Here is an 11,257-nt window from a genome sequence, read left to right as displayed (position 1 = left end):
GTTTGTGGTACTGGTGAATGTTCGTTCGCTATAAAACGTTTTAAAATATAGTGGAGCCTTCTAAAGAGTTTTTCGGTTCGGCTAACTGAACTCCCAAAAATATGCTGTAAACATAGCAACGTCATTCATTTAGCAACAATAAGTTGGTACTTCGGTATTAGTAGTAGGCTACTCGATATAGGGGAGGACGCATTTCGATATCCTTGGACCAAAAATGGCCGGCTGGCCACATTCACATTCACGTGAACCTATATAATTACGCTCGGTTTGAGGTGGAGCACTATTTGTTTGATTTGCGTTTCAAAATTTCGAACATCTTTGTGGACTAAACATCGACTAATAACCGTCATCCTTTTTACTTTCTTTTTTCAGCAAAATGAAAGCCACTCTCGGCCTCGCGTGGACAGTGACGATGGCCCTGGTGTGCGTAGGTGTGCAGGTTTCTGCCGCCCTGCCCTATAGAGAGTCCCGCATGGTGCAGGTAAGTTCCCGGGTCTGTTTGCTCGAATTTGAAGCCGGCAAGTTGCGGCAAACAAACGCCTCCGGTGTCTGTTTTCGAAGCCAGGCCCAAGCCTCGTCCCCTCACGGACGAACGTCACGGACCCATTGTCTGTGATTGAAGTTGTCGTGTTTGTGGACATTCTTGTGTCGGTGACATTTGGGACACACGTGTGAACACGTTACCTCCAGATCGGTATGTTATTACCACCCTAACTGTCAATCGCTTATCGAAACATCCTTCGGGTCCCTGATCCTGGCTGGTTGTTCTTGTTCGACCAACTACGGGCGAACGGTTCTGAGATACGCTAGTGCTTGAAGTTTGCCCGTTCAGTTCCTAGTACCGGCGATTAGAGTGGAAGTAAGGGGAGTTAATTAGTACGGTTAGCCCCGGGTTGTGGTCAACTGAGAGATTTGACACTTACCGCTAAAGTGCCAGAGTAAAGTTGCCATTGGCCAAATTTGAGGTTTGCCAACGGGCTGCATGGTGCTGCACTCTTGATAATCCTTCTGATTGCCCGACTAGTGCGGGTTAGCTAGAAATTGCGGTTTTCGGTCGGAGGTGATAACGACGGGTCACTAAGACCGTTGGGTTTCCCAGCGCGGGCTCTAGTCGAAGTAACCTCTGATGATTTAAAATTTAACTTATTTTCCTTTGGACGTCATAGGAGGCTTATTGATTTTCCAAAACACTCCTAGTGAGATTTGACAGCCAATTCAGTGACAAGAGGAATCTTAATTATGTCAGTATTTTATTTTACGCGCTTCCTTTAGTACTTTACCACCATGTAGTATACTCTTCATTTGGTAGCCGTTAGGTTTTTTTAGGAAAAATTCAAAACTTGTATCAATCACATGATTGAAACTTATACCAAGCACTACTCAAATAGCAACACTGCCACAGTTGAACGGTTCACTAGGACTCGGAACAGGGCAGTAGTTTATGTGATTTATTCAAGCGTTTCCATCTGCAGCTGAAGTGCTTTGGGAAATGGAACAATGTTATTGCTCACACTGCGATTCTGTTACACCCGGTCTCAACAGGGCCCCCGTTCGCCTCACATTGAATGACGACCCAGCCCAATGACTCCAATTAATGGCGAGCCAGGTTCCCGAGCGACCCCACCTCGTGGCTCGATTGTTTTAAATCGATTCTGATGCATTTGCCGTATTGCGGTGCAGAAAGTTTCAACATTTTCTTGCCGCTGTCGTATTGGCACGTGTAGCGAGCCTTGCGAGTTGTGTCGAAAGAGTGTCGTTGCACAAAGAATAATTTCGAAAGCTTCCCCTAATGGAGTCTCTAGACCACAGGTTCTAATAACTCGTGGTTTTCTCGTATTTCCTACACACAGGATAACAGCTACCTGCCGCTGAAAAGGACGAAACCATCGCTCTCGATCGTGAACCCGCTCGATGTGCTACGCCAGCGAATCATTCTGGAAATGGCCCGAAGACAAATGCGTGAAAACACCCGACAGGTAAGCACACGTTACATTAAAGCCCATTATCCCGGTCCGAATATCCCGGTTTCAACCATCGCGATTCGGTCAGTCAATTCTGGCCACCATCAGCCCACTGGAAGTAGAATCTATGTTTTTGGGCAACACCGAAGTAAGACGTCCGACATTTGGAGGGATTTTCATGGAGTACCCCGACATAATGCTTGAGCATTATATCTCGCACGTGATATTTGGAATGTACCTTCTTTCCGATCGGGTCGTTTTGACGTAGGTTGGCGCTTCACCGACCGAAATGGGTGCTTCGCTGAGTTGAAAAGCCTATTGACACGTACTCCCGCTACCCCTTGTGGTTTGTTTGGTCCGACCTTCAGACAACGCTAAAGGTGTACCGTTTTGTTCCCATCACTGATCACGGACGCTGCATGACGCCCAATTATGGGCGAGCTCATTTTTGGTCCATTTGCCTGTCCGGCAAGAGGATAAAATTAAACGCTCCTGGTTCGAGTGTGTTTGATTTATTTTTGGGTAACCTAACCTTCTGTAGAATCGTCTGCAAATGCCGCTAAACGGATTAACCCTCGCACCTCTGGGCAAAAAAACCGCAACACAATGTTAGGATCATCGCCTCGTGGGCGCGGATCCTTTTTCGCACTGGATTATGACATCGCTCACGTTCGAGGTTCAAGAGAACACAGAACCGAGAATATGTTTCACCGAACAAAATCGCCCTCGGTACGTGACACGGCCCCGCAGGGAACGTGTGTGTTTATGGTTGTTCCACGACAGAAAGCGACGTTTCAACCACAGAATGACCACCTCCGGCAGCAGAGCATTCGGTGGCGTACGTACCGCGCTTAATAGTGTTCATGAACCGAGCCACTAAGCGAGCATTACTTTACGACCGTTGTCATCCGTTGTGTTTTAATGAATGTTTCCCGAAACGGTGGATGGTGTCTGGCACAGGGATGCAGTTCATTATGCATTTGATGGAAGAAAATGCTGGCAATGGCAATGGCTGTTATAAAACTCAGGAATAGCATGTTCATACGTGTTTACATGTTTTATTCACAAAAGATAAATAATAGAACACATGTAGAAAATAAATCCAATACTTGATGAAGGAATTTGTTTCGGATTGTATAACAAAATGATCCCTGATTGGTGGATCTACTGATCTTGCATCCCGCTTGTTCTAGAAATTAACTACAGCTGTCTTTAAAAGCGAAACATTTCAATTCCATTTTATTGAAATAAAGTTTTCTAAACTCAAAACAGATTGTTCTGTAAATGCATGCCCACACAATATTGAAACATTTAAAAAACATCATCCGAGCCCGCCAAGAACCGTTTCGCTACGTTATCTCCACAGATGAAAACATCGTTTCGTTTTTATCACCCGATTAGGCCCAGCATGGGCGCTCCTCGGGGAACAATATTTGGCCGCATGTTTTCTTGGCCTCTTCGGTTCTGTTCGTCGCCTTGAGGAGAAAACTGTCACCTTGTCCTTTAGCATGGAGCGAAAAGCTCAGCTACCTGCCGCGGGGCCTGGACTGGCCATTCCGTTCGCCCCGCTGGCCCAATACTGGCCATCATCCCATCAAAATGTAATTCCAATTTACGTGCCAAACCCGCCATTCCCGGGCAACACACATTCCGTGACAAGGGACACACGTTTACAGCTTGGCAGCTGGCGAAAGTAGGCTGTAGGCTGGGTGCCATTTCCGGAGAACCGGGGGCGGTTCATCGAGGTGGCTCGGGCGCATAATACAGAATCAGATTTCGTTCAATTTAGGACCGACTTTGAGGCCCACTCATTTTTAGACGTGGTGTAGGCGTGGGCTTTAAACAGCAAATCCAAAATCCCAAAACCGGCCAGAAATGGAAAACGGAGTTTGCAAATTAAACAATCATGACCTGATTGTGTGCCAAATTACTGCGCAACTGTCCCGGTGATGGATGATAATCGCTTATGATTAATTAGTGTAGAAAATCATCTCTCATCGCGGCCACGGACTCACTGTTGTGCCACTAATTAAACCAGGCGCCTCCACCGGGCGCAAACGATGTAATGGTCGGCAGGCTGATAACATAAACATGACGAGAAGAGTGGCTTATTATGGTTCTGGGTTCATGTTTCGCAACAAAAATCCACGCTTCATTCATTGTGCATGGTCCATCATGAATTGGCAAATTAATGAAAGAGGTGTAAAAAGCCAACCGAACAAAGAGAATATGAAACAAATCGATTGAGTAAAATAAGTTCACCATCTCCGGGGTGACTCAATCAAGCGCTGCTAATGATGATACTGTCCGGAAATGGTTTTTCTCGTTCTCCATTTCCTTCCGCGATCTGAACCCACTGGCAGCAGCTTTCCACGGAACACGCGACAGGTGACAGGATATTGTGCCATGTATAAAAATCGGCAAACACGAAACAGTCGAGAGCCAAAATGACAAAGAAAGACAAACGGGGGGACACAAAACGGGGAAAACTAAAATGTAAATTATTCGACGGTCGACATCAGGGCCGGGTGAGCGTAATGAACTCGGAAAACATCGAACACTTCGGTCCCCGGAAACCATTCGACATCCGCCGTGAATCAATTAACGGCACATTTTATTCGTATGACCAACGGCGGGATTTGTGCATTTTCGGTGCTCTGATTATTAACGCCCAAGCATCAGCGCCTATCAGTGTCAGCATATTTTTCTTTCATTATAACTGAACTCCTCACCGTGTGCACCGCTTTATTCCCCACCAGGTCGAGCTGAACAAGGCGCTGCTGCGGGAGATCGGCAAACGGAGCAGCAACTTATACGATGGGTCCGAGTACCCACCGTACGACTACTCCTATTACGATCGCAAGCGGTACAACCAACGCGCCGCGCCCGATCCAGAGAGCAATCCCATTCTGGAGGACGAGATCGAAGAGATGATGGAGAGTTTGCTGCGCAACGGTGATCACCTGACACTCGATGATGGAACTTACCCCGGGAAGCCACAGCGCGTCCGCCCTGTCAACGATCCACCGGCGGACCAGAAGGTACGCGGAAACCCAGCCCCAGCAACCCAACCGCAGCAACTGAGCCGCGTGTTCGACAGCGAACCATCGGACGATCGTAAACCGAAGGATCAGCAGGAGCAGCCCCTGACGAACGATTCCGAGCGCGATGGAGTAGTCCAGCTCGGAGTTGGGGACGGGTTGTCGAACAACGACAGCTACATGATTCCGACCAATCCAAGCGGCGGACAACCGACCACAGCGCTGGACGCGTTGAACGATCGGGCCAATAACGGTAATAACGACTATCGCCAACAACGGTTTGTCTACGGTATGTACAAAAATCGGTACGCAAACTAAAGTGGCCAGCGTGAATCCCCGTCAACCTATCCGACACTCTCAGATACTCTCTTACGAACGCACACAAACGCATTACGGCAAGCATTTGACCAGTCACGCTCTGGTGGTTGAGGTGCACCCCAAACGGGTGGCAAACAGCAGGAAAGTGGCCCCACGCCACCGGGAGAACACAGACCTATTCTAACCTGAGTAAGGCAGAGAGCGTAACAGAAGCGAAAAAGTTATCCTTTTGGTTATCGTGCCCCTTTCGCTAAGAGACAAACATACGACAGAAAAAAAAACAATGCGATAGTAAAAGAGGATCATAGGTTAACCTTTCTTTGCCCCCACCAGAAAAAAAAAACACGCAAACAATCGCTCCAATGTACGCTCCACAAACTTTTTCCTCGGAACGAGCACGCGGGCCGAAGGTGGATGGAAAGTCAATCACCGACGGACGGCGGGTTCTGGGAAGGTTCCGGACCCCCTGCCTAATGTTACATCAATCAGCGTCCGAGAAGTTCGCGTCTGCAAAATCCGAAACAGAAACACATTAAAAGCTTCGCAAAGCGCATTTTTAATGCCCATGCCCATCCCCCCGGGGGAGCGAACCGGGAATACCTGTTGTGACTCTTGTGGGCCCGTGAGGGCCCCCTTATGCTATGTTATGCTACTTCTGGTTTGAAAGAGGGGATTTTCAGCGCCTCCAACAGCGCCCTTACGGCGAGCGAGCAAACGAAGCACGAATCACCCTCAGCAATCCCTTTTGGAGATCCCTCGCTAACGCCACTCGGGTACGAAAGGGCTCGGATATGTTTCGTTTCCAATTTGTGCACTTCCCAAAATTATTCCACAACAACAAGCAAGCGGCCCTGGAAACCTGGAAATAAAAAGACGGTCAACGCACGCAGTGACGGTTTGGTAAAAGTTTCGCAAATTATGAAGCTCCTTCTGTCAAGGGTGGACGGTACGTTGCCACGGTAACTACGCAAAGCTACGCGTGCACATACTCCCCGGTTGGTTGGTTGGTTGAAGGGTTTCTTGGAAGTTTTTTCTTTTCCTAATTAAGTTCAATGGTGAACGCAACGCACAGGACAAATAATAGGGTAGCGTTCGTGAGATTTATTCACCACTCGGCAGTTTTATCAGAACAAACATGGGCCCGTAATTGGTGTTTAGCTCTGCCTATGGTTTGCTGTTTTCCCACAATTCGCTCCATCCAATTTCCACTCACCTTCGCATGGTTTGTCGAGCATGGCACACGCCGTTTAAAAATTGTCTTAAGCCAGGCGGGATGTGTGCCTTCTTGGGCAGACTCCTTTTCTCGAGCCCACGCACACGCGATGAGGATCATTTCACCAGCAGCGACCGCATTTGCGTCGTGGAAAACACTTTCATTTTTACCGTGCCCGTAAGGGCAACACACACCCCACATCTTGGACCACTTCGCAACAGTAGGCTCAAACTTTTTCGGTTTTTCGCGCACTTCTTCTTAACGAGACGGATGCATTTCGCTGCGAAACAGTTAGGATCGAAACGATGGCACGGGCACGCGCCAGCAGCAGAGTCCCCGGAGGGCAGAGTCCTTGCAAGAACGAAATATCCTTCCTTAGAGACTACCCTTCAAACACACACGCATTTTACCTGCCACTCCGCGCGGGTTGGAAAAAGTCGAAACTCGCGTAAACTCTTGTTCTTTTCTCTCCATCCAGCAGAGCGGAGGAATGTAGGCATTCCTTGCGTTTATTTTTCCCTTTTTCTGGGCGGAAAGGATGAGTAATGTTTGTGACAGTAACCACGCGTGTGTGTGTGTGTGTGTGTGGGCCAAACCATGAGAGGATCGTGTACCGTCTTTTGGGTTCCGACACGAAACGATGCACCTTTTGCGGGATTAGGCACCAGTTTTGCACCCTTTTTGGTTGGAATTGTTGATGGGGAAAGTTAGTTATCCTTTTTGGTTTTCGGCACCGAGCTGCTTGATGCGGGCTGTCCCACATACCGGCGGCGGCGGTGATGCTCCAGCTGCACCATATGACAGACAGCGTTGAAAACGCTGTTTACTTACCCAAATAACCTAGGAGGAGAAGGAAAATATATTTTTTTTAATAGGCAATTTGTTTAGCCGCCACGGAGGGGCCACATATGATATGGTTTCATCACACGTTTCATCAGTGCTCCCCCGTCGTAGAATCCAACGCATAATTTAATAACTATTCCATTCTAATATTCCTAAGCCCTTCCGAGCCGTTCTTTTGTTGGTGGACCTGCAAACAAGACTAATGATAATGTAATGTTCGTGTGGCAAAGATAAATGAAACTGGCTGAAAACAAACATAAACGACCTTAAAACATACGGAAACTGTGAGCAGCTACATAGGGTAATATACTAGATGATTAACGGCGGCAGCCGTGTGACGACGTGTATTTTGTGGAGTGTAAACAAATCAACCACCCGAAAACGGAAGAACGAACGCTGGGGAGCGCCGGCGATAGGAAAAACCCGAAAATGTTGGCGTCTTGTGTTGCGTGCTAAGCGTAGACGACATCCTTTTGCGTTTGGTTTTTCCTCCAGAAAAGATCCGAGCCGCAGTCCTCCTCGGTTGTAGAGCTCGAAAGCCGCCGAGAGCCAATTTGAGTAAGCCGGTGAAGCAAATAACTGACCTAATACCTAATGATTACCTAATATACGAAGTACAGTACACTCTAAAGCATGCACTGTTATATGCTCAGCAAGTAATAGGAGGTTTAGACCATTATGTTTTACGCGCGTTGGCGTGGCCCCCCTAAATTCAGTATGTTCAAACACAGTGCAGCGCGTAAGCAAAATTGATGGTGAATCTAGAACCAACACAAAATACTGCTTAACTAACCTCTAGCAACTCTAAGCAAGCATTATAATACCAGGTACACAGTTCAGGTCCGCAAAAACTGTCCGGATTGAGCGCGAGACAGGCGAGTTGAATGTTGGTGAAGTGTTTGAGAATGTTTTAAATGAAAATAGTGAGATTGAAAGCTTATTTGGTTCAAAGCACGGAGCACGGGAACAGGCAAAACGGACGGGCACTGAGGCGTAGAGCTAAACCGAAACCGACCGACAAAACTAACCAACTAACTTACTCTAGCTCGTAACGATTTACTGGATGGCATCTTATCTTATGGCAAGGGCAAAAACGAACCGACCGAAACCAACGCTCGATTGTACATACTTTGACGTCTTTGAACATTGATTATTGCTAGCCATAAACTTCAGCATCATGTGGAACAAGCGGCAAACAGAAAACTTACAAAAATACCAGCAAACTATGGAAAGGTAGCTCCCGTACGAAGAGAAATGGTAAATAAAGAGTTTAATTTCTAAGAGCAACATGTTATTGAGCGCCCCAACGCAACGCCCGAATTATGTCGCATAGCTTTCCGATGGACGGCATCAGTATCCGGTCTTTAATTTCGTGGGACCCCTCGTTACCAAATGATGACACATCGGACTGCTTCAACACTGTTTTTTTAAAGTACTCCGGGAAACATCGGCTTTTATTGGTTTCAACTTTAGTGTGTGTGTGTGTAAACAACGGGACATAACTTCTACCTTGTGGAATTTTTTTTGGACTCTTTCTGCCCTATTTCAGGACCTACAGGGAAATTGTTGAAATAAATATAGGTATGAAGTAGGTCTCGAAGTCTATCGAACCGACGTACTTCTGGTCCTTGCGCCGGTACATGGAATCTTCTTACAGCCGCAGATCCTTCCAGTCCGTGGCCGTGTTGATCGCATAGATGCACCTTAGGTTCATTCAGCTTTCCGCTGCGACGGTCCAGCGATGCAGAAAGGAAGAAACTCTGGCGACCGGTGAAAATGGATGCAAATCCCAGCTCCAGGAGCGCCACACTGCACGATGTTGCTTACACGATGTCTTTCTTGCTGTGGCACGTAATTTGATTCTGTGGAACCACCGAATCCAGGGCCCAACCTTTGCCGGGTCGCGTTACCTTACCGAGTGAGGACAGAATGGGAGGACACAAAAGCGAACAAACAAGCAATCAATCTGCGGGTAATTGTACGCATGTCACACATATCACTTCATATCGGCCCCATCTACGGTTCTACGGCCCATTTGGTATCGCTTTCGGTGTTCAGTGTGACCCGTTACCAACTCTCATCGACTCGACCCGGGAGGTGTTCCACACCCATCCCAGTTTCAGGTTCCGGACATTGATTGCATCTTTTCGGTGCCTTTAACTAAACCAATTCACCGTCATCAATACTGACATCGATTATGTTTCCCGCGGCTGGCGGGATTTTTTTTCCGCGCCGACCTGGTTCCATGATTGAATTTTAATCATTTCTGTTCTGTCTAATGAACGCGTTTTTATTTTTTTGCGGAAGAATTCACAAAAATAGGAGAACATGGGGCACTAAGGTTGATGCGATTGCCTACTTTTAGGCGAATGGCGCCGCCTACTTCTACATTTCGCAATACGAAACCAACATTAAATCGAACGATCACGCGATCACCTTTCTTATCAGCAACTCCACATAATCGGTTTCACTATGACCGCTATTGTTCGATTCACCTACCGGTTCCATCCTTCACAAACTAACCAAATTAAAGCCCTTAGACAAATTTCGGACCAAACTGACACACGTTGAAGCCATTCTTGCTACACACACGCGCGCTCCTCATGCGGGCAGCGATAAGTGGTTACGCCTTGCTTTTTGGACCATCCGTCCTGGAAAGCGCATCACCGCCCGTCGGTAATGGTCGCTCGTTTACCGCCCCGGTCCGTTAGTCCGTTTTGTCCGGACGTGTGTAAATCCAGAGAAGTGGAAACAATCGTCGAGCTGCCACGGACGAGAACCATCCGGCAAATTCCTTGTGTTGGGTTTCCTGTTCGTCCGTCGTCGCCGCGGCTAAACTTTGCCGGGCTGAGGCTCCTGTTTTGGTGAATTGTTGCATACCGAAGTGCCGTCTTCCTGCGTCCTTTCCGAACAACCGCGACCCGGGCGGCCAACCCAACTAACGGAAAACTCAAACAAGTGAGCAACTTTCTGTGGCAACACCAACGCGCCCCGACGCCTTGCACGCACGGTTCCAGAAGAACCCATCGGAGCCACCGAGAAAGTGATAGCGGCCGGAGTAACACAATTTGTCTTTCCATCCAGCCCCACGCGGCATTACGGACACACGGCACGGAATCTCATCGGAGGGTAGCTTTGGGCCGACGCCGTAAATCATCTTCCGCCGGCTCGGTAGGTCCTCGACACGCAAGGGCCCCGGCTTCTCTCGATGCCCCATCAACGGTCTCATTATGATCGGACCCATCAACAACCTCATCAGTCACTTTACAGAGACTCCAACTCCGACGACTCCCACTACCCGGGCCCCGTTTGGTGGGTAGTAAATTATTCTGGCGAAGGTTCGCGACGGGGCCACCGGGCCGACACACGTTCAACTTCATAATAAGCTCATTCTTTTTGAAATTAAATCCTCGTTTTAACGCTAATTGAAAAGAATGCCGCCGGGCCGGGCCCGGACTGGCACGCTAATGATTAAATTAATCCTTCACCGGATGCCACGGACTAGGAGTAGCTTACCGGTGCAAAGACACTGTAATAACACACAAAACGATGGACAGTGTGTGTGTGTGAGTGTCGTCGGGAAAAAGAAGGAACTCCAAGGGAGCCGACACGAACGGTTCGTGGAAGGCACCCAGGCGGTCCGGGTGCCATTGTTTGGCCCAAAGGACCGGTGTGAAAACACCCATTTAGGGTGGGATTGGCTTACGATTAGTGTATCTTCTCGGGATTGACACTATGCTAAGCCTTTTGGCCCCACAAAAGCAAACCCGTCGCTTCCGAGGGATGTTCATAACGGAAAGGCTTAACGGGCGCGATGGAAACAAATCACTTCACGTGCTCGATGTTGGGTCGCAAGTCCTTAGACCTTACAAAAAGTTCTC

The 11,257-nt window shown here is 48.1% G+C and overlaps 1 protein-coding gene across 1 annotated transcript; it reads left to right on the top strand.

The window, feature by feature from the left end:
- Window positions 1–376: 376 nt before the first annotated feature.
- LOC128275066 (uncharacterized) lies at window positions 377–5,320 on the top strand. The gene is made up of 3 exons (XM_053013446.1): window positions 377–481; window positions 1,851–1,976; window positions 4,721–5,320. The coding sequence occupies exons 1-3, from the start codon at window positions 377–379 to the stop codon at window positions 5,318–5,320; spliced, it is 831 nt and encodes a 276-aa protein (XP_052869406.1).
- Window positions 5,321–11,257: the final 5,937 nt, after the last annotated feature.

Source organism: Anopheles cruzii, chromosome 3 (assembly GCF_943734635.1).
Source record: "Anopheles cruzii chromosome 3, idAnoCruzAS_RS32_06, whole genome shotgun sequence".
Taxonomy (NCBI): domain Eukaryota; kingdom Metazoa; phylum Arthropoda; class Insecta; order Diptera; family Culicidae; genus Anopheles; species Anopheles cruzii.
This window is presented reverse-complemented; position numbering and strand designations above follow the sequence as displayed.